Below are 27,357 nucleotides of genomic sequence, written 5' to 3' on the forward strand. Positions count from 1 at the left end.
CTCCCCCCTCTCAAAAAGAGACATTAAATTTTTTTTTAATTAAGTAAAATTAAGTAAATTTTAAATTTCAGTTCTTCGGTTCCACTAGACACATTTCAAGAGCTCAGCAGCCACACATGGCTACCATATTGTATAATGCAGATAACAGGACATTCCCATCATTCCAGAAAGTTCTGTTGGACAGATCCCTGTCTTCCTTGCTCCTGGGGGTCCTCTCCATCGTAGAACATACCCTCTCTTGTATTTTCCATCACTCCTTCCCTGTCAGGGTCAGCCTGCCTGAATTAAAATCCCACCTGCACACCTTAACAGCTGCATTAGCTAAGTTACCTAAAAATTAAAATTAATTTAAAAATGAATTTTAAAACACCCTTCTGTTGTGTGCCTCAGTTTCCTTATTTGTAATATGAGGATAATGATATCAACCTCCACCACCCACCAAACACACAATGCTATTGCAAGAATTAAATGAGGTTACATACAGAGAGGGCTTAGAGCAGTTTCCAGAAGATTCTAAGCACTCGATAGATGTTAGCTGCTGTTATTATTATTATCGTTGTTGTTGTTGTACATCATTTTCAAAATGCGGAAATAAGCTCAAGCCTCCTTTTGAAATATGTATGTAGGGGCACTTGCCTGGCTCAGTCAGTAAAGCGTGAGATGCTTAATCTCCGGGTCATGAGTTCAAGCCCTACATTGGGCATAGAGATTACTTTTAAAAATAAAATAAAATAGAGGCGCCTGGTGGTTCAGCCAGTTAAGCCTCCGACTCATGATTTCAGCTCAGGTCATGATCTTGCAGTTCATGAGTTTGAGCCCCATGTCAGGCTCTGTGCTGACAGCTCAGAACCTGGAGCCTGCTTCATATTCTGTCTGTCTGTCTGTCTCTCTCTCTCTCTCTCTCCCCCTCCCCCACTCATCCTCTGTCTCTCAAAAATAAATAAACGTTAAAAAAATTCTTTTTAGTGTTTTCTTTGAGCACCATCTCGATCAGCAGTACTCAACAAGAGGCAATATCCCCCCTACAGGGGACATTTGAGGGGAGGCAGGGGTGCTACTGGTATCCAGTGGATGGGGGCCAGGGGATGGGCCTGCACATCCCACATGCACAGGACAGCCCACCCGTGACAAAGAATGATCGGGCTCCAAATGGCATAGGACGAAGGTGGAATATGCTGGTCTATGTGTTTGCAAGAACCCAGACCATTTGGGAGGTGTACACCCCAAATTAATTTCAGGGGATACACAAGATGGAGACTGGATTGGAGAATGCCATCGAAACCTTATTAGTTGAGGTCTATTTCTCGATCTTTACAAACAGATGTGTTCATGTATTGTTCATGTAACTAAAAATTACATTAACAACAAAACAAAATAGTAGCAAATGTACCCAAAGCAACCAAAGAAACAATACTCTTTTTCTGACCCCTATCTGACTCTTATCTCTCCCCCGTTCCTGTCACTGCCAGACTCCTGGGGTCTGCACCTCCTCTCTGCCTCCTCCCCCACCCAGGGCAATCTGGCTTCCGTTGCCAACCCCCCAGCTGCTCACCCAGGCCATTATCAGGTCTCTGGGTTGTTACTGAATCCAGCGAATCTTCTTATCACGTTGGCCTGCTTTTGAGACTGCGGTGAGAGACTGTCTGACTTCCCCGAGCTTCTGGATCCCATGTCTCTCCCCCTCTTTCTCTGGCTGCTGCCAGGACCTTGTCCAAGCAAGTTTCTTTCCTTCTTGCTAGCCTCCCAATGTCACAATGTCACACTTCTCGGATGCTTTGTCCCAAGCCTCTGCTCTTCCTGCACCCCACCCCAGAACCAGCTACACGATCGGGGTGGGGGGTGCATTGCAAATGAAAATGTGGGGTCCCTTGTTCAAAATTGTTAATAATTTCAAGATAGTCACAGGAGATCATTAAACCAAGTGCACAGCACTTCTGAGCACAGGGCCCCAAGCGACCGTGCAAGTCAGTGGCCCATAAACTCACCTTGCTTCCTGCTTTCCTGGGTACAACCCCCAGCCTGCCTCACTCCCACCCCCTGTTCTCCACCTTGAGGGTGGCCTCATCATCCCCCAGGACCTGCTTTCTGAGGGTTGTTGGGGTAGACAAAATGCACCTCTCAAGATGTCCCGGCATGAATGCCCAAAACTCACGAATATGTTGATCACAGAGCAAAGGGACTTTGCAGATACGATTAAAGTAACTTACAGACCTTAAAATAGATTATCCTGGTGTGATGGTGAATCTTGTGTCCACTTGGCCAGTCTACAGCACCTGGTTATTTAGTCAAACACTAACCCAGGTGTTGCTATGGAAACATTTTGTAGATGTGGTTAAATGTCTATAGTCACTTTACTCTAAGTAAAGGAGAGAACGTGGCGGGGGGAGGGGTCTCATCCAATCAGTTGAGCAAAATAAAGGTTTCTCTGAGGGAAAAGGAATTCTGCTCCATCTTCTCCTGACCAACAGAGCTTCCAGTCAGTCCTGTGGATTTGTGTCCTGCCAGCCCTACAAGCACAAAACCCAGTTCCTTGCAACAAATCATATATATATGGTGTGTATATATATATATATAGTAAATAATCATATATATATTGTAACTAATCATATATATATGCAACTAATATATATATATTGTAACTAATCATAAATATATTGCAACTAATCATATATATATGCAACTAATATATATATATAGCAACTAATCATATATATATGATTTGTTAACCGTATTCCCTAGTAATCAGTAGAAATTAATATTTTATATATATCTTAACTATGTAGGTATCTTAATTATATATCTTCTTTGTTTGCTTTGGATACATTTGCTACTAATTTGTTTTCAATGTAATTTTTAGTTACACAACAATACATGAACACATCCTATTTGTAGAGAGAGAAATAAACCTTGACTAGTAAGGTTTTGATGACCTTCTCCAATCCAATCTCCATCTCACGTATCCCTGTATATCTTAATACGTGTGTGTATGTATATACACGTAGGATATGTCCTGGTTCCCTGGAGAACCCTGACTGATACACCTGTGTTACCCAGGTAGGCCCATCCAATCACATGAGCCCTTAGAAGCAGAGAACTTTCTGTGGCCAGAAGCAGGAGAGAGATGAAGAGAATGGGGAATCCAAGAGATTTGAAGCCTAAGAGGGATTCAACTCACTGCCGCCAGAGGGGAGCTTCATGGAAAGCATGAGAAGGAGGCAGACAGCTTCTAGGAGCAGACCAGGCCCCAGCTGACAGCTAGTCAGAGCCAGGAACCTCAGTCCTATGGCCACAAGGAACTGAATTCAGCCAATACCTTGAAAGAGCTTGGGAGAAGATCGCCATATTGACATCTTGATTTCAGCCCTGAGAGGCCTAAGGACCCACCCAGACTCTGACCTACAGACACCGTGGAATAAAAAAAATGTGGTGGTTGTCAACCATATAGGTTGTGGAGATTCTTTCCACCATCAATGGAAAAACAATACTCTCATCCTTGCTTCTCTCTCTTTTGGTTCTCAAGTCCAAGTGAACCTGCCTGAATCCCTTTGCATTGTAATTTCCTCTCCATTCTTGTGGCCCTGGCTCCAACTCAGGTCCCTCTCCAGGGTCCCTGCACCCAGCCTCACAGCTTCCTGGCCAGGGCCGGGAAAAGGACACTGCCAAAAAAAAAAAAAAAAAAAAAAAAAAAAAAAAAAAAAAATTAAGGAAACATCAAAGATTCAGTAACCAAGATTGACAACGCTGTAACACAACAAACGAATAAATGCGACAAAAAGGATCAATAACACATCCGCGATGAACAAAATATCGAAATCTTAAATGAAGATGGGATCAGAGTGACTGATTTTTTTCCTTTTGTCCCAGGACCCAAAAAAGCTTTCCACCAGCCTGATCCTGTCTTTCTTTGAAGTTTTGATTTTTTTTTTTTTTTTGTTCATTTTATACATCCATTTTCAAAATAGGGCATTAAAATGTTCTTTATTTTAGACAAAATGTGGTCTATCTGTGCCATGGAATATCATTCAGCCATAAAATGAATTAAGCACCAACACATGCTACAGCGTGGATGAACCTTGAGGTTCAAGGTCTGAGGTTCTGAGTGGAACACAGAAGGCCACATAGCGTAGGATTCAGTGTCTGTGAGACGTCCTGAACAAGCAAATCCAGAGAGACAGAAAGCAGACTGGTGGCTGTGGGAGCTGCAGGTGGGGAAATAGGGAGGGACTGGCTTAGGGACAAGGGGCTTCCTTTAGAGGGTGATGAAAATGGTTTGGAGCTGGACAGAGGTGGTGGTTATATAACACTGGGGATGTACCAGACATCACTTTTAAATAGTTCCTTTAATGTTGTGTGGATTTAACGCCAATAAAAGTATTTGCTAAAAATCTATATTTAATTATATTATTTATCTTGGTTACTGAGTTTTGTGTAACCCCCCCCCATCCACCCTAAATCCACCCTAAAATGCTGGATTTGAAATGCAGCATTCCTCTTGTGAATCCCAGAAGGAACTTTCTTCTTTCTTTCTTTCTTTCTTTCTTTCTTTCATTTTTTTTAAGCAGGGCAAAGGGACGGGGAGCTTTAAGGACTGCAATTTTATTTTATTTATTTATTTTTAAGTGTATTTCTTTTGAGAGAGAGAGCATAAAAATTGGGAAAGACAGAGAGAGAGGGAGAGAGAATCCCAAGCAGGCTGTGAGCTGTCAGCACAGAGCCACAGGCCGGGCTCAAACTCACAAACTGTGAGATCATGACCTGAGCCAAAGAGGGATGCTTAACGGACTGAGCCACCCGGCGCCCACCCTCCAGGAGCTTTCTAATACCTGGGACCCTGCTATCCTATCCTGGGGTACGCCTTCAGTACCCCAGGCTCCAGGACAAAAATCTAAGCTCCCAGTGGCTTTGGAGCTGATCTCTGCATTTTAGAGAGTGCTTTTTGCCTGTGGTCCTCCTCTGCTCACCTGGGCTCCCAGCCTGCTCTGAGTGTTCTTCCTCTTCTCCTCGGCTCTACAACCGGCCCCTCCTTGGAGGCTTTGTTCAAGCTTCACTTCCTTGTTACCTGTGAGATTGACTGTCTTCGCCAGCCCCAGCTCACAACCAAGACAGCCTCCTCCCTGGGCCTCCTCCCAACCAGCCTCCTCTCTGGGGACTCCACTCTCCTGGGAAGGCCCTCCCTCGTGCCTCCTGGGGGGGATCTTCCCAACATTCAAATCTGAGACTCCTCTTGTCACCAAAAGGTGCAAATGCTCAGAGTCATGGAATGATCTTTCCATGAGCAGTGTCAGGCAGGGACATTCGCCCAGGAAACTCTCCAAAGCAAGGTCAGAGCTGCTCCTGCGGGCTCAGGGACCTTGTCTGTTTCATTCTCTCACATTCTCTTTCCCTCTCCCTCCCTCTCCCTCCCTCTCTCCTGCCCTCCCTCTACACACACACACACACACACCACAGACACTCCTCCAACAGCTGCAATCTGGAAGAAATTACTCTTCTAAACAGCCAGACTTCCCCAGTTTCAGGAAATTCCAAGCTGGGCAGGAGGAGGGGCTGGGCTGGGAGGGGGGCGCGCCCTGTCCATCCCCCCACCCCTTCCGCGTGTCCTCTGTGCGCACCCGGTCCGGCCCAGGCCCGCCCCCACACTCAGCCCGGAGGCCTCTGCTTTTCCACCACCGCTTTCTAGTCCTTTAAATCCTAGAGGCAAAACTTTTGGGGGATAAGGAAGGCGGGGAGGGGCCTGGGCCTTAACCCTCTCTGCCCCAGAGGGACTGGGCTGGACTGGGCAGTGACTTCGCGGCCCGTTTGGGCTCCTACCATGGCCCCCCGAGAGGGGCTGACACTTCGGTCCCCGGTGCAGGTAAGAAGGGACCCGAGGCCAGAGCCTGCCAGGGGTGGGGGCTCGGACTCCTTGGGTCTGAGGCAGGGAGGGTCGGCGGCCTGGACCCCAGGGTCGGGGGGGGGGGGGGGGGGGAGGGGACGGACCTGGGACTCCTGGGTCTGAGGAGTAAGAGAGGTAGGAGGCAGGACCCCTGGAACCTGAGAGAGGAGGGGTCCTGAGGAGGAGGACGCCTGGGTCCTGGACCCCCCCCCTCCAGGTCCCGCATGACACTTTGCCAGGTGTGATCCGCCCGGAGGGAAAAGGAAGAAGGAGCGGACTTGGGACTCGGAGGCAGAGGCGGGCTCCGAACCAAGGAGAGGGGCGTCCCAGTCGGAGCCCGAGAGCGCGCCTGCCCCACTCCGCGAGGGCCACGAGGTAAGGGGCAGCGGGGAGCCGGGGTCCCGGGGCCCCGGCTCAGGGCCGGGGGGCACGCGGGACAAGACGCGCGAAGGGACCGCAGGCGGCAGCCACGTGGCCCCAGCAAGCGCGGCGAGCCCAAGGCAGGGGGGGTGGGGGGAGGGGGGGGAGGTGTCTCCCACCCGCGGACCCGGCCCCGCCTCGGCCCCACCCGCCTGGCCACCTCTCCCCCAGAGCCGAGAACCGGTCGGGCCGGGTCTGGAGCGGGCGGTTATTTCCGTCTTGGCGGGGCTGGGGCTGGAGGGGACGGAGGTGAACCAGCTGTGCCCTCCTCTCCTGCAGCTGCAGCTGCGGGCCTGCAGGGGCGCAGGGAGGCGGGAGGAGGGCGGCCAGGGCCCCCGGGCTCCCACCCTTGCGCCAGCACTCCGCCAAACAACAGCGCTCTGTACGAGCCTTGGCCGGCTGACGGAGTTTTTCCGAGCATGATCTCATTGTATCGAGCACTCAGCTCTGCTAGAAGGAGACTAGAGCCTTCTATTTAAGAGGACACCGAGGCTGGAGCCACTTACCCGAGGCCCTCAGAGCTAGCACCAAGAGGCCGCGCTCGAAAACGATTTCTAATTCATTGCGCTCAGTCTGGAATGGAAAAAACAAAACAAAACAAAAAAAAAAAGCAAAGCAAACAGATATGGTCAAGGGTGCAGGAAATCCCGGGACTTTAGAGCATCTCCGGACGTTGTTTTTTCCATGGGGATAACACACCCACCCGCCCCATCCAAAGGGGTCTGTGGGCAACAGGGTGGCCATCTTTAGACTCTCAAGTTTAGACTCTGCCTGGTGTCCAAACCGGGCCCCCCACATTTGTTGCCCTGTGACTCCGGGCAAGTTACTCCCTCTCTCTGTGCCTCAGCCACCACATCTGTAAAATAAGGGTCTCCCCCCTCACTGGGTTGTTCTGAGGATTGAATGAGTTTGTTTATTTGAGTAGACCATTTAGGCCCCCACCTGGCCCAGAATAAGGACTTAGGAAATACAATATCAGCATCATGAATATACTTTTCAAGTACGCCTAGCAAACAGGCTTTCCAACTCCCATTTTTCAGTGGAGTAAACTGAGATTTAAGGTTGAGGAAGGTAGTTCAGGGTCCCACGGAAAGGTGTGTTTGGCCAGGCACTGGGAAAATGGTGGTAATGTGGCCTGGGAGAGCCACAGAAGGGTGGCATGAGGGACAAGCTAGGGCGTGGGCAGGGCGAAGAGCCAGCGGCTGAGAGCTGCCCAGGGAGGGGTCAGTTCAAGAGGCAGCAGGCAGTGGAAGTGGTAAGTCTGGGCTCCGGAGTCCCACAGAGCTGGTTCTGTGACCTTGGGCAAGTCTCTTTCCCTCTGTGAGTGTGTCCTTCTCTGGGACTTGGGAGAATGATCTAAGGTGGCCACTGAACATTTACTGAACTTCTGCTTTGGCTGTGTGCGTTGGGTCCTGTGCCCAGACTTTATTGGCAACATCTCACCAGTTCTTGCAAAGGGACTGTGACGTGTTATGGGAACACCCTATGTCCCTAGGTTCCTTTTTTTTTTTTTTTTTTTTAGGAGGAAATGAGGTCCGAAAGGTTAAGTAACCTGCCCAAGGCCACACACACCACACAGCCAGACCGAATCCTGGGCGGTTGGCTGAGCTGTGATCTTTTTTTTTTTTTTTTTTTAATTTAATTTTTGAGACAGAGACAGAGACAGAGAGCCTGAGTGGGAGAGAGGCAGAAAGAGAGGGAGACAGAGAATCTGAAGCAGGCCCCAGGCTCCGAACTGTCAGCTCAGAGCCCGACACAGGGCTTGAACCCACCAACCGCGAGATCGCGACCCCAGCCGAAGTCGGACGCTCAACTCACGGAGCCACCCAGGCGCCCCCATTTGGTGTTCTTTTCACCTGCAGCTCACTCCACAGTAATGATGGGCACCCACTAGCTCTGGGAGCAGATTCTTTTTATTTTACACTGTGGGTTGAAATTCATTAATGAGAAAAAGTCAGCGTTTAAAACAAATAAAATAGATTAGGATTGAAAACATCTGAATGCCTTAGCTTGTAAGTCTTGTTTCATCCAATGTTTGTTCCCTTTTATTGGGGGAGCGGTGGGGAGGAAAGGCCATTACGTGCCAGGTTATAATTAGAATATATTTACTCATCTAGGTGAGGTCAGAGGAGTTTGAGAAACACTACAGAGGTGATAAAATCAAGACTGGTTTTTCCAGGGAAATAAACGTAAAGTGTGTGTGTGTGCGCACGTGCGTGTGTGTTGGGGTGGGGTAAAGGACAATCCTCAGAACACATCCAGCCATGGTTATTTTAAATCCTTTTAGCTTTAATTTTTCTCTGCATTTTCAGTGATGTTTCCCAGAGTGCTAGTTACTGAAAGAATAGTGCTGACTGTTTTACCTTCTTCATAGGGTTTTATCAAATCTAAATTGTGTTCTAGTTATTTGGGGACACATCCTCCTCCCCACCCTCCCCCCAACAACTGGCACCACCAGTTGGCTGGCACTATTACAAGTACAGTTTTCTTTGAGATTTTTCTACATGCCCTTCAAGGAAGGTGGTGTTATTTTATCCATTTTTTTTTTAATGGTTTTTATTTATTTTTGAAGGAGAGACAGAGCATGAGCAGGGGAGGAGCAGAGAGAGAGGGAGACATAGAATTTGAAGCAGGCTCCAGGCTCTGAGCTGTCAGCACAGAGCCCGACGCAGGGCTCAAACTCACGAACTGTGAGATCATGACCTGAGCTGAAGTCTGACGCTTAAGCGACTGAGCCACCCAGGCACCCCTTATCCATTTTATAGAGAGGAAACAGACATAGAGAAATCACATAATTTATCCCACTCATACAGCTGGCAAAGGGTGGTGCTTCAATTCAAACAGAAAGGCGATTTTTTATTATGATGATGATAACAGTGACTGTTAAAAGTACAAGGTCATCAAAGCCCCTCCCAAAAGTTCCATAAAAACAGCCAGGTTCCAGGATGTGGGCAAAGGTTGGCAGGCATTTCCAGGTACCATAGAGCCCAGGGAAGCCACGAGGTAGTAACACAGCTATTCCTGTAGGGCACAATTAGAGAAATTTGCAAAAAGTAAGACATTATATCGTCTCTTTTGGAATCAAATACTCATGATAAAATGCTGTGCAAGTATACAGATTCCCAGGCCCACCTTAGACCTGAATTTGAGTTTCCAGGCAGGCCTGCATTGGGACTTGATTATGCCCTAGGCAAAGGTCTCATGGATATATATTTATATGTTATAGCTGTGTTAGTGTAAAGGCAAATCTTTCCCAAACCTTTTAAAATAGATTATAACATTTTAACATTCTCTTAGGCCTCTCCAAGTGTGATGGGTCCCAGGCACTGTGCCTGCCTCCCTCCCCTCCATGCACAAAGTCATCCCGCCTTCAGGGAAGGGGCCTGGGAATCTCTGTCGGGCAGAAGCCAGAGTTTCTCCGTCAAGTTTAGGAAACACTCGGAAGAGTCGGTGAAGCACTGTTGCCTGGCCTGTGGGGAGACTCGAATATTAGTAATTAGTGGAATCAGCATGGCGTGGTGGTCGCGGGCCAACCTCCATTGGGGTCTACGACCTCGGGCCTCCGGGAGCCGCTGTTTCCCCACCTGTCAAATGGAAGTAATCCCTCCTTTGAACCGCTCGCTGCCTTAGGCCCAGGGTGGCAACGCGGCCTCGCTTGCTCACTCGCTCCCGGAGGAGGCAGCGCTGACCCGGCCCTACCCCGCAGATGCCGGTGCTGAAGCAGCTGGGCCCCGCGCAGCCCAAGAAGCGGCCGGAGCGCGGCGCCCTCTCCATCTCCGCGCCGCTCGGCGACTTCCGGCACACGCTGCACGTGGGGCGCGGTGGCGACGCCTTCGGGGACACTTCGTTCCTGAGCCGTCACGGTGGCGGGCCACCGCCCGAGCCCCGGGCGCTGCCCGCCGGGGCCCCGCGCTCCGCGCCGCCGCCCGCGGTGCCGCAGCCCCCGCCGCCGGTCCTCCGCACGCCCGCGCCCGCCGACCCGCTGCTGTCCTTCCACCTGGATTTAGGCCCCTCCATGCTGGACGCGGTGCTGGGCGTCATGGACGCGGAGCGCCCGGGGGCCGCTGCCGCCAAGCCCGACTTGGACCCCAGCTCCGGGGCACAGCACCCCAGGGCCCGCTGCCACCCCAACGCGGACCTCGAGAGGGACGACGTCATCGGCCTGTAGGCACCCCTGTTCCTGATGCTTTTTACCATCTGGCACCCCATTTCTTTATACATAAATGGCTAAGGTCTCTGCCCCGGGTTCTGCCTGTTTATTTTGCACGTAGGAAGGGAACATGGCGGGGGAGCAGGGGTGTCCGTGATGGGGTCCTGGCGCCTTTAAGGGCCAAGTGTGTCATCTCGACCTCTATTCCCCGCAAAGACTGGACCGAAGTCGAGGTCGGATGATTGCCCTGGTGAGATGTGGCCCCTTTAACAGAGGAGAGGCGTGGTTAGACGGTGCCCCTTTTAGGGGCGGTGTCCCCACGTGTGGGCTTTCACAGCCTCATTCATTCATCAATTTTGACGAAGGGCCTGGCCTGACTTGCTCCGGGGAGTAACCTGATTCACTCCAGGAGGGGGCCGCTGACTCGTTCCCGGAGGTGGGGGGGGGGGGGGTTGGCACCTGACTTGCGGCCGGGCCGGCGTGACTCGCTGCCCGGGAGGCTGCTGAGTCGCTCCCGGGGGGGCCACCTGACTCGCTCCAGAGGACCAAGTGCAGTCCCGCGTCTCCAGTGAACCCCCTGGGGAAGCTGCCCTTTATCCTGTGAGTGGCCGCACAGGTAAGTGTCCGGGAAGAGGCTGGGTCCTGGTGGAGGAGAGACCCTCCCAGCCCCAGATGTGTCGGCTCGAGGGCGACAGCGGCGTCCCATGTCACGGCTACCTAGTTTGAGCCTGCCGGGGTCCAGTCGTCCCGCTGCAGGCGGGAGTGGCCAGAGCTGGTCGGGGCAACACTTGCAACTCTTAGGCGAAGGGTGGAACCTAGGCATCCCCCCTCCCCGAGGGCCCCTGAGGGGGGGCAGGACCTGCATACAAATCACCAGGCGGGGGCGGAGCCAGACTCTCTAAGAACTTAGAAGAGGCGGGGCTGTACACGCAGACGCGGCGGAGGGCGAACCCCCGCACCCTGGGACCCCAGAGGGGGCGGGGTCGCACCGGTAAATCTTTTGGGCTGAGGCCGCAGAGGGAGGAGGATCCGGTTCCTTGAGGGCACTGACGGAGGCCGGCACCCAGGAGGCGGTGCCGAGCGTGTAAACCCTTTGGAGCGGGGGCGGGCCACACACGTGAATCGCTGGTCCGCGGAGGAGGCGGGGGCCAGACTGCCTGAGGGCACCTCCGTGGAGAACGGTCTGCCAGGCCCGGGATCGGAGGCTCCGCGAGCGAGCGTGCGCCGTTCCCGGGGCGGCGGGGGCGGGGCGGGTGACGTCACGGCCGGGCCTGCGGCGGCCCGCAGACGCTCTCGGCGCACTCCGCTCCCATGGCGGCCGAGCCCGAGTCGCCGCCGTCGGCCTGCCGCTTCTTCCTGGAGGGCCGCTGCCGCTTCGGCGCCCGCTGCCGCCAGCCCCACCCCGGGGCGCCGGCCTCGGCACAGCCTAGCCGCGAGGCCGAGGCCGGGGCCAAAAAACCCCCGCTGCGCACGGCCGCGGCCGTCATCCAGCGCATCCGCTGGGACCCGCGCCTCGACCCGGCCGACTTCTCTGTGGGCTACGCCGACCGCTTCCTGGGCGTGCGCGAGGAGCCCTTCTGCGCTTTCTGCTGGGACGAGCCGCTGGCGGCGCTGGGACCCGGCGTGCTGGCTGTGCCGCAGCACCGGGTGCGCTACTTCCGCTTCCGGGGCCGCCTCGTGTGGGACCGCGCCTCGCGTACAGACCACGTCTTCGGCTCGGGCTTGGCGGCCGGTCGCGGGCCCACCATCCTGGACGCGCTCGACAGCGGGGGCGCGCACGACGGTGAGGATGCCCATGTCGGCGAAGGCGCCCACGGGCCCCAGGACGTGCACGATGGCGAGGACGCGCGTACCCGCGAAGACGCCCCTGAGGCTGGGGATACGCGTGACAGCGAGGATGCCCATGTCGGCGAAGACGACGCCCATGGGCCCCAGGACGCGCACGACGGTGAGGATGCCCATGTCTGCGACGATGCCCACGGGGCCCGAGATGCGAGTGACAGCGAGGATGCCCACGTCGGCGAAGACACCCACGGGGCCCAGGATGCACACAGCGAAAAGGATGCGCTCGGCGGCGTAGCCGCCGCCCCTGCTGACATCCGAGTGGAAGAGCACAGAGGACCCCACCGGACAGAAGTAGAAGTGGGGCGGAGGCCAGCCACCGCAGCCAGGACCACGGAGCCACGGGGCGGGAAGGAGCAGGCCCAGGCTGCCCCAGGAAGGCCCGCGGGAGATTTCCCGGAAACCGAAGCAGAGTGGGGGCCTGGGGCCTGGCCCTCGGACTGCGGAGAGGCTGCTGGGGCCAGGGCCGCGGGGCCTCGCCAGCCCCGCCCCACGCATTTTGTGGCTCTCATGGTGACTGACCCTGGGCTGCAGGCGAGAGTAGCCAGAGCCCAAGAGAGGCTGGTCCAAGCCACGCCCTCATGCGCCGCGTTCATGGTACCCGCGGGCGCGCTGCACCTGACACTGGCCCTCCTGAGGCTAGCAGGCCCTGGGGAGGTAGCCGCGGCCCTCGGCGCACTGAGACGTGCGCTCTCGGCTCCAGGGCTTCAGGCACCCCCGCAGGTGAGGTTTCGGCGCCTGCTTCTCCTGAGGCACCATGTACTCTGTGCCCCTCCCTGCCCCTCCCTGGAAAATATGGCCCAAGTGCTGAGACAGAGGCTAGAGGCGGAGGGGCTCAGAGTAGTTCAGCCCCTAGGGGGGCTACACCCCCACCTCACCTTGGCCAAGGTGCCCCAAGGTTCTCAAGTCTGCCTCCCCGAGCCCAAGTTCATCCCTGGACAGGAGCTAGGGAGCCAGCCCCTGGGGAAGCTCTGGTTGTGCCGCGTGGGCAGGGGAGGAGATACCTACCAGCCCCTGGCTGAGATGCCCCTGGGGTGACCGCCCCCGCTCAGACCTCTGGGGGAGGCAGATCTCCACCCTAAAGAACAGGAGAAGACCCAGTCCACGCAGGAAGGGACAAAGTGCTCTCTCTCTCTCTCTCTTTAATTTTGGTTTCTCTCAAGCTTCCAAATGGTGCTCAGTGATCCAAGGAAAAGAATGAAGGAAGGAGAAGGGAGGGGAGAGGGAAGGGAGGGGAGGCAGAGGAGGAACATCTGGAAAAAAAGCAGCCTGACAGTCCAGCTGTTTGCAAACTCATTGCACATCCTCCAGTTACATGGCAGAAGAGGGGGGAGGGCCAAAAAGAAAAAGGGGAGGAAGAAAAATAACTTAAATAAACACACACAAAAAGAAAAGAGAAGGAAACATGACGTGAGCTGGTGATCCATGAAGGCAGGGAGGGAGGGAGGGAGGGTAACCGTTTTACCTGTGCTGAACCAAAGAAGGGTGGGGAGCAGGAGGAGGAGGGAGGGAAGGAAAAAAAAACCAGAGGAAACACGGGGGTGGAGGGAGGAGGGACACGGAGACAACTTAATACAACTGCAGACGAGGCGGCCCGGCCGAGGTCCCGCGATGATGGCCTCCGGAGTCCTCAGTGTGCAGTGGCGGCGTGGACGTGGCGGCGGCTTGGCGGCGGCATTTCTGGCGTGGGGGGCTGAGGGTGGGGCACAGTCTCTACGCGGCTCCCCTAGCCCCAAACACTGAGGCCCCGGAGGGCTGGGCAACAAGAGTCTGTGGTGAGGCGGGCGGGGGGCAGGAGGCGGGCTGGTGTGCTGGTGCCCCCGCCACAGGCGGGCACGGGCGGAGCGGCCTGTCTTCTTCCGGCCCCCCCGGCATGGGATGGGCCAGGGTGCCAGGTCGGTACCGGAGTACGAGCTCGAGAGAGAGAGAGAGAAAACACTGAGACAGCATTAGTAGAGGTGCAGGTGGACACAGAGCAGCCTACAGACCACGCCCCCAGCCCTCCGCTGTCCCACCCCCGCCTCCCCCAGTCCCGTCCCTCTGAGACAAAAAATAAAAACGTAGAAAAAATCTCTGTACAGACTCCCCGGTGGGAAAACGGGGACAGGGATGACGGCTCTTCCTGGAGCCCGCTCCCCGTGAATTAATTTACAACCCAAGTCCATGGCTCAAAAACAAAACGGCAAAGGCGGCGCTGGGGAGCCACAGCCCTGCCCCCACCCCGCCCCCATCCGCGCTGGTGCTCAGAAGGCTGATAGCTGCGCCAGGCTGAGGCGGCAGTCGATGCTGGCGTTGTCCGGGCCCGTGTAGGCCAGGCCCAGGGGCTCTAGGAAGGCCCGGCAGGCGGCCTCGCCCTCGAAGGCCAGCTCGGCCTGCAGGTAGGAGACTGGCAGCGCAGGGCGGAAGCTACGGAGACAAGAGGAGAATGTGATGAGGCGGGCGGCGGGCAGGGGAGGGCCCCACGAGCAGGGAGTGGGCGCCCCCCCTTCGGGCACCCAAAGGGCTTCCTCAGCACATTACCTGCTGACCTCTCATCACCACCCCTGCCCGACCTCCCCACCTCCAGGGGCTTGGGGGGGCCCGGGGCAGGGGTGGTGGCCCCAGCCCCAGTTGTGCCCCCCTTCACCCTCACTTACCTGTACGGGGGGACCCAGGAGAGGGGATGGGAGGGAAGGGCCCAGCTGGCTCCTCCGCTGCTCAAGGGCCTGAGCAGGCCCTCAGAAGAGGGCCCACTTTGGCCCAAGGGCAGGGGCCAGGCAGAGGGAGTGACCGGAGGGCACGGGCATGGACACGGGTGGCAGGTCTGACAGCTATTCTGGGGGAACCCGCCCTGCCTGGGTCTAAGTGCCTTGGGAACCCTGGGCACAGGGTCAACCCCCACTACACCCTTGCACACTGGCAACAGTCACTTGCAGTTGCGCACAAGAGACTTGGCACGTTCCAGAAAACGGCTGTGAACTGGCTGAGCTCGCTCCTAGAAACCGTGTCACCCCTACCCTTTACAAACACACACGAACGAACCCGGAGCTCCAAATCGCACAGGGAGAAAGCGGCAGAGAGGACAGATGCCTCACGCCCATGCCGCACGGTGGCCCTTGATAGCCACGGGGGGCACGAGACGGCCTATTTCTCCCCACATCTGAGCTGGCCTCCCGCACGCCCTGCCAGGACTTGGTTCTGGAGGCTCTGGGAGGGAGGGACGTGTCTGCCAGGGAGTAAGGAAGGGGTGAGAGAGAGCGTCTGGCCAGTGAGAGGCCAGGACCCCTGCTCCCAGGCCCAGCCTGCCCGCATGACACCCTGGGAACGGCTGTCCCGCTGCAGAGGGCAGACGGAGGGACAGCCCCCGGGGCCTCCAGACGTACCACCTCCCCATCACCCCTGGGTGCGCAACCGTGTCCTGTGTTTCCTGCTGCCTCCGTATCTCTGCCCCACATCCTTGTCTCTCCTTCTGTGGCCTCTGCCCTGGCTCCGCTCTGCCTCAAATCTTCTGGACCCAAACTGGATCCCGGAATGTGTGCATCTCCTAATTTCAGGGTGACTGTGTCTCCTCATCTGCACACCATCCCTGTGGCTACGCTAATGGACGTGGCCCCTTGGACCTACCAACCTCTGACCAAGGGTTTTCAACCCTGGCAAGACTGACACTGGGGCCGGGTAATTCTCCGTCATGGGGCATCCTGGGCACTACAAGAGGCTCTACCCACTAGACACCAGTAGCACCCCCTAGTTGTGACAACAACAAATGCCTCCTGACCTGGCCCCATGTCGCCCAGAGGCATCTCCGCGCCCTGACCACAGGTTCCCCAGCACAAGCACACGCGCGCACACACGGCACCAGTGACATCTATTGAACAGAGAACCGCCCTGACCTGGCTTGCCCCCGAATCACACCGGTCTCCCTAAACACTCTGCACTCTTTAAGGAGCTCAGAAACAAACGGGGCCTCGTCCCATTAGATGAGAGGCTACCAAGAGCAGGGCCGTCCTTCCTAGTCTGTCTCTACCGAGTGGGAGCTCAGTGACGGGAGAGCCTTCAAAAGTGAACAGAGACCTCGGAGGAAGGAAACCAAGAGCCCAGAGCAAGAAGACAAAGCAGGGTCCGGGGTGACGTGAGCAGGAGAAACAGAGACTCAGAGGGGTGCAGAGGGCGCCCTGGAGCAGCGAGACAGAGTGGGGGACACAGGAGACGCAGAGGGCGAACTGAGTGAAGGGAAGCAGGAGGGACTGGGGAGCAGAGCGTATGTGGGAAGAAGAGACGGGCAGAGAGGACCACAGGCCCGGGGATAGGAGCCCAGGAGGGTGCGGAGGGCAGAGGGGAGAAGGGTTGGACGGCGGCGGGGCCGGCAGAGAAGAGGGGGCGGGGAGAGAACCCAGCTTCACATACGTTTTGATCATCGCCTTGAGGGCCGCTCTGCGCTCCCGGTCTGCAAACTTGTCCACCAGGTACCCGGACATGCAGGGCGCGTGAGAGTAGAGCCGGAAGAAGCGGTGGTAGTTGCCCAGAGCCCAGGCCGCCCTCAGTGCCAAGGCATGGGCCACACAAGGGTCTGCCTTCAGTTCCCGAGTCAGGTACGCCAGCTCCGTGGTGATGTCTGGGGCCCGAGACAAACGGGGTCAGCGGCACCCGACCCTGGGGGCCTGGGACCAGCCCGACCTGCAGGCGGTGCCTCCCACCTCCTGAGTTCTTGGTGAAGATGTAGTAGAGGACCCGGTAGGCGGTGAACTCGCCCACGTTGCCGGGTAGGTTCTCGGCGTACAGCGACTTGAGCTGCGTCTGGCACTGGTTGAACTCCTCGTGATCGCCCTGGAGCCCCGGGCGCGGAGAACGAGAAAGAGAGTGAGGCCAGGACAGGGAGCCCCCAAGAGCCCGAGAGGGCCCCGGCACCCCACTCACCTTCTCCAAGGCGATGCGGGCGTGCGTCTCATACACCTCCACCGTGAACTCTGTCCGCACGCCTTGCACCTGGAACAGCAGGGGGGAGCGGTGAGGCCAGGGCAAGCCAGGACTCACCACGGCAAGGCCCTCCCAGCACCCCCCTCACCGTCAGGTCCTGCCGAATCGACTTCATCTGCTCGCAGGCAAAGGCGTAGTCCTGTTTCTCTTTCCAGTGGGACTTGACCATGCACAGTGACTTTTTCAAAACCTGGGAAGGGATCCAAATTAAGGCTCAGTGTAACTTTAGCAAGGTGAGCAAGGCTATAACTAACACCCGTTACTTCTTCTTTTTTTTTTTTTTTAACGTTTATTCATTTTTGAAAGACAGAGAGAGGCAAAGCACAAGCAGGGGTGGGGTGGAGAGAAAGGGGGACACAGAACCCAGAGCAGGCTCCAGGCTGTCAGCACCAGAGCCCGACGCGGGGCTTGAACTCACGAACCGAGAGATCATGACCCGAGCCAAATTCAGACGCTCAACCGACTGAGCCACCCAGGCGCCCCACCCATTACAATTTCTTAAACTCCGTGTGTAAGAAAAAAGGTGCAACATCAAAGCCACTTAGCATCTTGCTAGCAACTTCATAAGGAACCCAAAACACCCGGCAAGAGTGCCAGCTCCCGAGCCCCAGTTGCCCACATCAGCGTGTACCCTGGGCACAGGGTCAGCCACGCTGCCGCTGCCCAGCAGAGAGCACAGTGGCACGATCACCCGTCTCCCAAAGCGCTGGCCTGAGGAGGCGGCTTCCCTCCCCCTGCCTCCTCAACAGGAGACGGCCGCTCAGAGCCGAGGATGTCTCCCGAGGAGGCCACGTGACCGGGACCCAGGCTCCAGAGCGCGTCCCTGTGCAGCCACAGGCTCCTGCCGCCACCCACAGTCCCCTGTGCCCTGTGCCGGCGGTGGCCCCGCAGGGGGCCCCGCCCCTCCCAGGCACTTACTGCCACAGGGCGCACAGTGGACGGGTCGGGAGCACAGGTGAGGCGCAGGTAGTGCTTGGTGATGTCAGGGCAGGTGCCCACGATCTGTAGCTCCTGCCAGTCAGGGTCCGCGCCGCTGCTCTCCAGGCTGCCCATGTGCAGCACCAGGGGCTCGAGGCGCAGGCGGCGGGAGTGTCCGTGCTGGAAGCGGGCAGCCCGCTTCTGCTTCTTCAGCTCACGCTCAGGGTCCTCGCACTCCAGCGCAGCCATCTTTTTCCGGCTGCGCTTGGTGGGAGCCAGGTCATGCCTGGGAGAGAGGTCACGAGTGAATGCGGCCGAGGTCACCGGCTGCCTCGCCCGACACTCCCCAAGAACACAGCCCTCTTCCTCCCAGGAACCCGGATCTTGGCGCCGCACCCCCCCCCCCCCCCCCACCGCCACCTGCCCCAAGTCTCACCTCTTCCCACGCTGCGCCCTGCCTCGGCCTCGATCCATGTGGGCCCCCCGACCTCCTCGGCCCTTAGGGGGTGGGTTCCGGCGACCCACAGGGTGACACTCGTTCCCTGAGTAAGAACTGTCTGAATCCGAGTGGGAGTCACTGCACAGAAGCAGCAGGAAGGTGAGGCCTGAACCGGCTGCTTCCCACCAAGCCCCGAGCCCCGCCCCCCATCCCCAGGTCCTCGCACCTTCTGCGGAAGTGGCGGGTGGGGGACCGGGAGGAGGAACGGGAGCGCGAGTCCGTGCTGGAGGAGGAGCTGTTGTCCTTCATGAAGACATTGCGGTTGCCAAACTTGGCGAAGCTGCTGCCCCGGGCTCGGCCAGCACCCCCAGCCCCCGGTGTCCCTCGCTGGGACTGGGCACCCCCGCCCCTTGTCGCTGAGCCTGCCCCCCTGGGAGGATGTAGGCTGCTAGGGGCCTCCCACCGCTTCTTCTTGGGACTCTCAGCCACAGGCTCCCGGGTCAGCCTGAGGATATAGCAGGGCAGGGCATCACCAACCCAGTGCCCCCACCGTCCCCAGCATCTGCCGGCCACCCCAGGGACACACCACCTCAGGCGGGAAAGGAACTTACCCAGGCGACTCAGCTAACACACTGCAAAACCAGGAGGCAAACCCCAGGCTTCCTCTGTCTAGAGAGTGCTCTCCGCTGCTGAGCACCAGGCGCCCGGGAGCCCGCAGGACGTCCCTCCCACCCAGGATCTCATCCCCAGGCAGTGCCTGTGCCTCAGCTCTCCCCTCCTGGCTTTCCACCCCAGGGTCCGACCTCCCGGCTCATTCTCAGGGCTCCGGGGACCCAGGTCTGCGGGTCTCCGCTCCGGCACCCAGAACCGCCCTTGGCCGCACCCCCTGCCCGGACTAACCCCGGCAGGGGCTCCCGGCTCCAGTCGATGGTGTAGGCGGAGCCGTCCTGCAGCCGGGCCTGCAGCAGCTCCTTGAGCAGCTTCTCGGTCCGGTCCTTGTCCTCCTCCGACTCGCAGGCAGTGAAGCAGCGCTCCACATACTCCTTCATGTCCTGCGGCCAATCGTCGGGCTTCCCGGACAGGCTCCCCCTGGGAAGGGGCACACGTGGGGCTCAGCCGGGCAGCACCCCACAGCGCGACAGACGCCGCCATCGCCGCCGCTTGCAGAGCTGACACGTGCCAGACACGGTTCAAGTGCCTTCTCTCCCCTCTCATTTCCCGCTCACGGCAGCCAAGAGGGAAGGAGGACCCCACCCCATTTCTGGGGGAGCTGACGGAGTCTGGGTGCAGAGCGCACCGGCGGACCAGAGGCGAGGGAGCGGGGACAGCAGCGAGGAGGCGGCCCTCACCGGTGGTTCTGCGCTTTTTCCGGGTTCGGCTGGGGGCCGAAGCTGCCGTGCTGACCCTCTGAGGTGGAGCTGAAGCTCTGGCTGGTGACGGCAAAGGGCCGTTTCTGAATGTTGAACTTGAGACCGCCAGTCCCAGGGGCTGCTGTGGGGACCGCAAAAGCGGGGTTAGGCCTCACCCCGGCCCACCTCAGACCGCCCCAGCCCCAGGAACGGGAGGCACCCAGCTCCGGGTCACCTGCACCCAAACCCTGGGGGTGCCCAACAGCCCAGGACGGACCAGCACACCACGCACCCCACGCACCCCACGCCTACTTCTGGACCCCGCGGGCTCTCCTCTCCAAAGTCTACCGCCGACTTACGCTTCATCCGGTTCCACAGCTGTTGGCCCTTCTTGGGCTTGGCAGGCTCAGAGTAGGTGTGTGGCCCATAGGCCTGGCCGGAGGCGGGCCCTGCCTGGCTGTGCTGTGTGGCAGGGGCTGTTCCAGGCTGGGGGCCGCTGTTCAGAGTATGAGCCCCGTGCGGGGTGTTGGAGGGCTGAGGGGGCTGGGCTGCCGGCAGCTGCTGAGGGGGTGCCTGGTAGGACATGCTTTCTTCCATGCCGGGGACTGGGGGCTGGCGGAGGAAGCAGGCACTGAGGGCGGGAGCAGAGGCCTCTGTGCCGGCCCTCATGCTGCCCCGCACGATCACAGCACCACTCAGCCCTCAACCCTGTGCCATGACCCTCCCGCACCTCGCTGTCCCGAGCCCGCAGACAGCTGACAAGGCTCAGGCTCAGACCTGCAGCTGCTCTCCTCTGGCCCCCAGCTGCTGAATGGCAGCAGTGGGCATTAAACCCTGCAGCCCACCTCCATGTGAGCACTGGCCCAAGAGTGCATCACCCGGTGGTTCCTGTCTGAGCATATCCCGCATGCCAGTCAAGGCACAGAAGTGATTACACACACTCATGGGAGCTCTGTGAGGAAATGACAGGACTGGCAGAGATGCAGAGGTATCACGTGGCTCGTAACGACACCACCGGAGGGGGAGCTGGGGTTCTGGGCCAGGCCCACGCACCTCCCCAGCACCAGCTCCACACTCCCCACTGCACGCTAAATGCCAAGGCCAGACTGCGGATGTGGCTGTGCAGGTATGCGTGCATGCGCTGGACAGAAATCGGGAAGACGGGCTGCCACGCTGCAGACTGCTCCCGCCACCGCCCCAGCACCCGGCCCCAGGCCCCAGGCCGTGCCCAAGCCCTAGACCCTCCCTTTGAAAAGCTACACTTTGCCCTCCTCGTTATCAGATGAGGAGTTGCCCGGCAGGAGAGAAGGCAGGGGGCGGGTGGCTTAAATGATGCGGGTGTGCCCACTGCTCGCCCGCTCAGAAAAACTGTACTCCCCTTCTTCAACATTCCGAGGAGCCGGGTACGGGCATTACCTGGTTCAGAGTCCCCTGGTGCTGGGGTGCCGATGGCTGCTGGGGGGTGGCGGAGCCATAGGAGCTGGCCACGCCGTACTGGGAGGGGGAGCCGTAGCTCTGGTACATGCTCTGCAAAGGCACGGAAAGAAGGGTCAGCGCAGGCGCGGTGCCGTCCCTGTCATCCTGCCCGCTGGGGAGCCACACGCCATCTGTGATGCCCCACTTCCCCTTTCTATTTCTTCCTTTCCGCTGCATAAATGCACCCAATTCTCTTAAAGAAAACTAAAATAAAATGGGAACCTCGATCGATCCCATTCCATTATAGAAAATATTTACTGAGCACCAACTTTTCTAAGCACAACAGAGCCCCCCCAAAAGAGTAAATAAATAAAAAAACACGCTCTAATGAAGCCCGCGCTCAAAACAGATGCAGTCATCATAGGCAAATACGTGTCCAGCAGTAAGCACCATGAAAGAAAAAAAGGCCCAGGGAAGACGTGGGGCAGGGGTGGGTGAACTGCTTTAACTACTCAAATCTGCCAGAGGACGGGGCTCTGTGAGGCACGACCTGGGCAGCCCTCGGCAAGGCGAGGACGCAGACAGGCACGGGAACGTGGGAAGAGAGCTAAAACAGAGCACAGGTGCACGTCGAGCGTGAAAGACCTAGGAGGTCTCTGCGCAGCAGTGGAATGAGCGTGGGGACGGAAGCGGCCAGAAGCAGGGAGGCAGGTCCCAGGAGGCACCCTGAACTTGATCTTGTGGGCAACGCGCCAGCGGAAGATTTTCCAGAATTTGTTGCTGCCGTCTTCGGGCTGCCGGCTGGCCCTGGCCCCCGTCCCGACACCTCTCCCGCACCCGAGCGCGGCACCTGCCCCGCCGGGCCGGGCACTCACCATGGGGTAGTAGTAGCTGTAAGGGTAGGCGTAGTTATACTGCTGGTACCACTGGTAGTACTGCTGCTGCTGCAGAGCCGAGGCTTCTGCCTGTGACACGTACTGGGGAGAGGGACACACGCCATGAGCATCGGCAGCAAGAGCCCACAGGCCCTACGGACCCCCAAAAGGAGCCCGGACGACAGCAGTTAAGAGCGAAGGAGCAACACTGGGTCCGCCTCTCTCCAGAGAGCCACGGCCTCTGCCAATGATCGTGGGTCACCTCGGAGACCCCGGACACATTCCCCTCTTCAGGCTGGATCCCCTGGGACGAGGACCGTGAGGTGCCCTAAGCTCTCCAAGCAGAACACCCTTTGCTCCCCTCACCTGAAGGCTCCCAGGACATCTTCGGGGCACCCTGTCCTCCTGATACCAGACAGTACCAAGCGTGTCCCTCCCCTAGCAACCCCCCTACAGGCTACCCAGGCACTGTGTGCCTCCTCACTTGTGCGCTGGCCACGGGCCCGTTGCTGCTGGCCTTGGTGGAGCTGCCGGCAGCTCCTGCTTTGCTGATGCTGGCCAGAGCCTGGCGGGCCTTCTCCCACTCCGGGTTCTCATGCATAGGGGTCTCCATGCCATTCTCTCTGCCTGCCCCGGCCACCATGCTGTACTGAGAGGACCTGCAAGAGAAGGGACACTGGTCGTCTCTCTTTTCCCTGTGCACGGTGGGCAAGGCGGAGGCAGGCACATACCCGGGCTTGAGTCCTAGATCTCCCTCGCACCACCTACTGGAGCCAAGGTTTTTTTTAATCCAGAACACACTTTCGTTGTAATACACCGACACCTGGTTTCTGCGTCACACCTTTCTGTGAGAGATAGATTAGAGACCCAAGGCGCTACAGGTGCCTACTACACAGCAGTTCTTACAAATCAGACAAAAAGTGGGGCGCCTGGGTGGCGCAGTCGGTTAGGCGTCCGACTTCAGCCAGGTCACGATCTCGCGGTCCGTGAGTTCGAGCCCCGCGTCGGGCTCTGGGCTGATGGCTCGGAGCCTGGAGCCTGTTTCCGATTCTGTGTCTCCCTCTCTCTCTGCCCCTCCCCCGTTCATACTCTGTCTTTCTCTGTCCCAAAAATAAATAAACGTTGGAAAAAAAAAAAAATTTTAAACAAATCAGACAAAAAGATTACCAGTACCCACAGAAGTTAACATAGCATCTGGTGCCTAGTAGGCCTAAATGTTTCATTGGTCAGTTCTGGCTGACACCTCCCCAGCCAGCAAGTCATGATCACGCTGTTTTGAAAAAGACCAGGTATTAGCAGAAACACACAAGTATTTGAGGTGTTGGAGTCTGCCCCTTAATCACAGCTCACTGAATGAATTCTTACAGTTTTATGAAATAACCACCGTACTGTGAATTTAAAACAGTGCTCAGAGAGGTGAAGACCCGACCCTCTCCACCCTGCAGCCCAATGCTTCCCTGACCCTGGTGGCCAGAAGAGGCCCTCATCCCCACTCCACCACACGGTGTGCGCTGCCGTCCCTGAGGACACCACTGGTTCTTGCTTCCTCTCGCCCTCCCCTCTGGCCTCCGCCCCTCCAGCCACACTAACCAATCCGTGCTACGTTGATCACCCACGTTGGCCGCCATCTGGACCTTGGGGCATAAGGGGTGGACCTCAGGAGCCAGACTGCTTTTTCACCGTCTATGAGAAAAAGAGGAGTTAGAGAGACTTGCCAAGACGCAAGAAACAAGTCACAAAGTTGGGGACTGGAGGAGCCGGGCTCACAAGGAGCCCGGCACAAAAGGAGCGTCTGAGAAGTTAGGAGAGAACTCTGGGTGTGGAATCAAAGGGCTTCTGTGTGAGGAGAAGATCTCCACCACCCTGCAGTGTTGGAAAATGAAGGATTTGAAAACACAGAAGTCTGAAGAAATTTCCCAAAGGGAAAGAGGAGTGCCTGAAACCCACATGGGAAAAGGGAAGATTCGAGGGAAACCCTGAGACGGAAGAAAGGTCCAGCGGGCGGGGTGGGGGGCCTCAGGTAAGGGCTGAAAAGAAATCCAGAGAGGAAGACGGCTTCTGAGAAGCAGCAGAAGAAAAAGGATGCTTGGAAAAACAAAGTCTACATAACTCTTCAGGCTGCAAACAGGGAAGCATCTATGGGAACCTAGAGAGAACTCCAGAGAACAGATGGAAAAAAAATATCTGGGAGAAAGGGGGCTTCTGTAAGTTACTCCAACAAACAGGGAAAAGTGGAGGATGCCCATGATGGTGGGGGGTGGGCGCTAAAATGAAGGAACGTGTTCTCAGAAAGCTTTCAGGGAGCCTGAAGTCAGAGAAGTCCCCAAGGTCGGAGAACAAGCCTATATAAGCGGTTCCTAACAGCGGCCAGAAGAGGCGATCCCCTGTTGCGGTCTGGAGAGAAAGCTTTGGAGATGCCTGAAAACGTCCAAAACGTCTTCAGGAAACTAAGACTAGAGTAGAAAAGACTGCAAGAAAGTGAAGGGGGTGCCTTGGGGGCAAAACTCGAGGGGCTGAGAAGTATAGGGGGCTCAAAGGCGAGTCTCCGCTGGAGAACCCCACAGTCCCACAAGAAGAGAGGGGACAGGAACAGCAATCTGGAGTTGGAAGAAGCCCTAAGAAAAATCTGAAAGAGGAAAGAGATTGGGGGGCGGGGGGAGGGGCAGGAGGTGATGAGTGGGGACAGTGAGCGGGCGCAGCGAATGAGGGAGGCCCGAGACAGAAAGGAGGGTGGGAGTAAGGCCTGGGGTGGGGGAGGGAGGCTCGGAGGGTCCTGGGCTGGTCTGACCGGCACCGGCCACGAGGGGCACCTGGCCATCCCGCAGGCCCGGAGGGGGCTAAGGCGTCAGGTGAAGAAAGAGCCCGTCCAGATCCCGGCGACCGGCTCCAGAGCCACTGCCCCGGCCGTGCCGCGCGTGCGCACCGCGTCTCCGCGGGGGGGGGGGGGGGGGGAGAAGGTGCCCGGACCGCGCGTCGCCCGGGGCAACGCCATCCTCCCGGTGGAACCGCCCGGTCAATGGGGATTGAGGGAGGGGGGCGCTCGGGGCCCAGAAATTCCGAGGGCGGGGGCGGGGAGCCGAGGCCGACCGCGCAAGCGCCAGGGTGCGCAAGCGCAGTGGCCTCCCGGGCCCGCCACACCCTGTCGTCGCTCGCGCGCGGCGTCCGTTGGTGCGACGGCCGACCTAGGCCTCAGGACCCGCTGGGTGGAGGGCCGGAAGGAAACGCCGTCCCCGCCCGACCGCCTACCGCTCCCCACACCCACCTCACCAGTTTGTCCCCTAGAATCGTCAGCAGCGGCCCAAGGCGACAGCGACACGGCCGCACAACTGCTCGCGACCCGGCTGGTTCTTGTCTTCCTTGGGCTTCGGCGTTCTGACCGCAGCGTCCTGACGTCACACGGAGGCCTCGCCCCACCTCCCTCGACACAGCACAGCCAATGGGCGCCTCGAGCTTGACTTGAGCCCGCCCCCCGCTTGCGCAAGGACGCGTGGGCGTTTAAGGCAAGCCGGAAGACTAGGGTGGGGACGGTGGCCCCGAGGGGACACGCCCGGCGGGGTCGGCCGGCGTTGTGCCGGCACACGCAACCGTGTCTTGGCTCAGTGAGTGGTAGCCGCCGTTGTTTCCAGACACAGAGTAGCGTGAGGAGGGATGTGAGACTACCTGCCGTACAGCTGTGGAAGCCCGGGGCAGAGAATGGTGAAGTCGAAGAAGGGGGGTGAGAACAGCCTCCGGGAAAGGGAGCTTCCCTACTGCATGAAACTGCCAGGCGCCCCCGGCCGAGAATGCCTGCAAACGCACGGAGGCGGGCGACGGGAAAGGCCTGGGGACCACCGCGGGAGCACGGGGGGAGCAGGTGACCGCGGCGGAGTAAACGCGTGCGGGGTCCTGGACTAAGCTGATGGGTCTGTACAGGTGGGCAGGTGGCACACCCTGGAAGGGCAGTGGTGCCACGCTGGGAAATGTGGACCTGGCAGGGAGCAGGGTGCCCTTTGTTTCCATCCTGGATCCTGACCGGTGGCACGATCCAGTCCGGCTCAGGGACCGCTCAATGTACGCATAGTAGGCAATAGAATAATTATTTCAGAAGCCGTTTCCTTCCCGTGTTTTACTATTAGAAACTTTTCTGTTGATGACTGCGTATCATTTTAATTAGCACAGTTGATCTTTTTCTGGCTTCTCTCTTTAAAAAGAAAACTTTGTTTTAGGTTAATTTTGGGTGTACAAAAAGTTGCAAAGATAATTCAGAGTTCTGTGTATCCTACACCCGTTTTCCCTTAATGCTGTTATCTCGCATTATTGTAGTATATTTGCTAAACCAAGAAACCAACATTGGCACGTTACTGTTAACTAAACTGCAGCTTTATTTGATTTTTACTTTTTCCACTAATGTGTTCTTTATGTGCTAGGGTCTAATCTAGAATACCCCATTGCCTTTAGCATCCCTTTGCTCTTTTTACTTCTGAGAGCAAGAGTGAGAGCGTGCATACTTGTAGGGAAGGAGGGGCAGAGAGAGGGAGAGAGAGAATCCCAAGCAGACCCTGAGTTGTCAGCGCAGAGCCCCTTGCCGGGCTTGATGACACGAACTGTGACATTGTGACTTGAGCCGAAATCAAGAGTCAGACACTTAACTGACTGAGCCACCAGGCGCCCCTAGCATCCCTTTACTTTTAACGGTTTTATTTAAGGTGGGTTTCTTTCTTCCTTTCTTTTTCTTTCTTTCTGCCAGTAGGTTTCTTGTACATAGCTTATAGTTGGGTCTTTTTTACCCAAGTGAACAATCTCTGCCTTTTAAAAGAAGTGTTTAGGGGCGCCTGGGTGGCTCAGTCGGTTGAGCGTCCGACTTCAGCTCAGGTCACGATCTCACGGTCCGTGAGTTCGAGCCCCGCGTCGGGCTCTGGGCTGATGGCCCAGAGCCTGGAGCCTGCTTCCGATTCTGTGTCTCCTTCTCTGCTCCTCCCCCGTTCATGCTCTGTCTCTCTCTGTCTCAAAAATAAATAAACGTTAAAAAAAAAAAAAATTTTTTTTAATTAAAAAAAAAAAAGAAGTGTTTATAACAACACTTTTAGCAAGATTATTGGTATGCTTGCCTTTATACCTGTCGTCTTGCTATGGGGTTTCTATTT

The 27,357-nt window shown here is 57.2% G+C and overlaps 3 protein-coding genes across 11 annotated transcripts; 2 read left to right on the plus strand and 1 right to left on the minus strand.

Annotated features, from left to right (window-relative positions):
* The first annotated feature begins 258 nt into the window (after positions 1 to 258).
* LENG9 (leukocyte receptor cluster member 9) lies at positions 259 to 13,849 on the plus strand. Of its 2 annotated transcripts, XM_045441534.1 has the most exons (3): positions 259 to 263; positions 3,403 to 3,407; positions 11,730 to 13,849. In XM_045441534.1, the coding sequence occupies exon 3, from the start codon at positions 11,754 to 11,756 to the stop codon at positions 13,320 to 13,322; it is 1,569 nt and encodes a 522-aa protein (XP_045297490.1). In that variant the 5' UTR covers positions 259 to 263; positions 3,403 to 3,407; positions 11,730 to 11,753; the 3' UTR covers positions 13,323 to 13,849. The 2 variants fall into 2 exon arrangements, with proteins under 2 accessions (XP_045297490.1, XP_045297491.1); XM_045441535.1 differs by lacking the exons at positions 259 to 263; positions 3,403 to 3,407 and having other exon boundaries at positions 11,636 to 12,291; positions 12,439 to 13,849.
* On the plus strand, positions 5,444 to 10,529 carry CDC42EP5 (CDC42 effector protein 5). Of its 4 annotated transcripts, none has more exons than XM_045441537.1 (3): positions 5,444 to 5,851; positions 6,112 to 6,247; positions 9,590 to 10,529. In XM_045441537.1, the coding sequence occupies exon 3, from the start codon at positions 9,999 to 10,001 to the stop codon at positions 10,458 to 10,460; it is 462 nt and encodes a 153-aa protein (XP_045297493.1). In that variant the 5' UTR covers positions 5,444 to 5,851; positions 6,112 to 6,247; positions 9,590 to 9,998; the 3' UTR covers positions 10,461 to 10,529. The 4 variants fall into 4 exon arrangements, with proteins under 4 accessions (XP_045297493.1, XP_045297494.1, XP_045297495.1 ...); XM_045441538.1 differs by having other exon boundaries at positions 5,447 to 5,851; positions 6,090 to 6,247; positions 9,999 to 10,529; XM_045441539.1 differs by having other exon boundaries at positions 5,448 to 5,851; positions 9,923 to 10,529.
* LENG8 (leukocyte receptor cluster member 8) lies at positions 13,409 to 25,632 on the minus strand. 5 transcript variants are annotated; one of them, XM_045441529.1, is made up of 16 exons: positions 25,497 to 25,609; positions 23,825 to 23,917; positions 22,719 to 22,893; positions 22,235 to 22,336; positions 21,360 to 21,470; positions 20,303 to 20,555; positions 19,944 to 20,085; positions 19,495 to 19,683; positions 18,821 to 19,099; positions 18,592 to 18,732; positions 18,156 to 18,441; positions 17,326 to 17,427; positions 17,178 to 17,246; positions 16,958 to 17,087; positions 16,668 to 16,875; positions 13,409 to 14,690 (listed from the first exon to the last, which is right to left on the minus strand). In XM_045441529.1, exons 2-16 carry the CDS (start codon positions 23,860 to 23,862, stop codon positions 14,528 to 14,530), a joined length of 2,388 nt encoding a protein of 795 aa, XP_045297485.1. In that variant the 5' UTR covers positions 23,863 to 23,917; positions 25,497 to 25,609; the 3' UTR covers positions 13,409 to 14,527. The 5 variants fall into 5 exon arrangements, with proteins under 5 accessions (XP_045297485.1, XP_045297486.1, XP_045297483.1 ...); XM_045441530.1 differs by lacking the exon at positions 25,497 to 25,609 and adding an exon at positions 25,045 to 25,134; XM_045441527.1 differs by having other exon boundaries at positions 13,409 to 16,875; positions 25,497 to 25,632.
* Positions 25,633 to 27,357: the final 1,725 nt, after the last annotated feature.

The sequence above is a fragment of the Leopardus geoffroyi genome, chromosome E2, assembly GCF_018350155.1.
Source record: "Leopardus geoffroyi isolate Oge1 chromosome E2, O.geoffroyi_Oge1_pat1.0, whole genome shotgun sequence".
Classification (NCBI taxonomy): domain Eukaryota; kingdom Metazoa; phylum Chordata; class Mammalia; order Carnivora; family Felidae; genus Leopardus; species Leopardus geoffroyi.

Bases quoted from the DNA above. Each gene is read 5' to 3' on its own strand.
- CDC42EP5 (XM_045441537.1), top strand. From the start codon at position 9,999: ATGCCGGTGCTGAAGCAGCTGGGCCCCGCGCAGCCCAAGAAGCGGCCG.
- LENG9 (XM_045441534.1), top strand. From the start codon at position 11,754: ATGGCGGCCGAGCCCGAGTCGCCGCCGTCGGCCTGCCGCTTCTTCCTG.
- LENG8 (XM_045441527.1), bottom strand. From the start codon at position 23,862: ATGGCGGCCAACGTGGGTGATCAACGTAGCACGGATTG. The intron at 19,684-19,943 runs GTGAGGGCCGCC...GCCCCTTCCCAG, and splicing joins GAAAAAGCGCAGAACCACCG to GGGGAGCCTGTCCGGGAAGC. The intron at 17,428-18,155 runs GTAAGTGCCTGG...ATCCCTTCCCAG, and splicing joins CCACTGTGCGCCCTGTGGCA to GTTTTGAAAAAGTCACTGTG.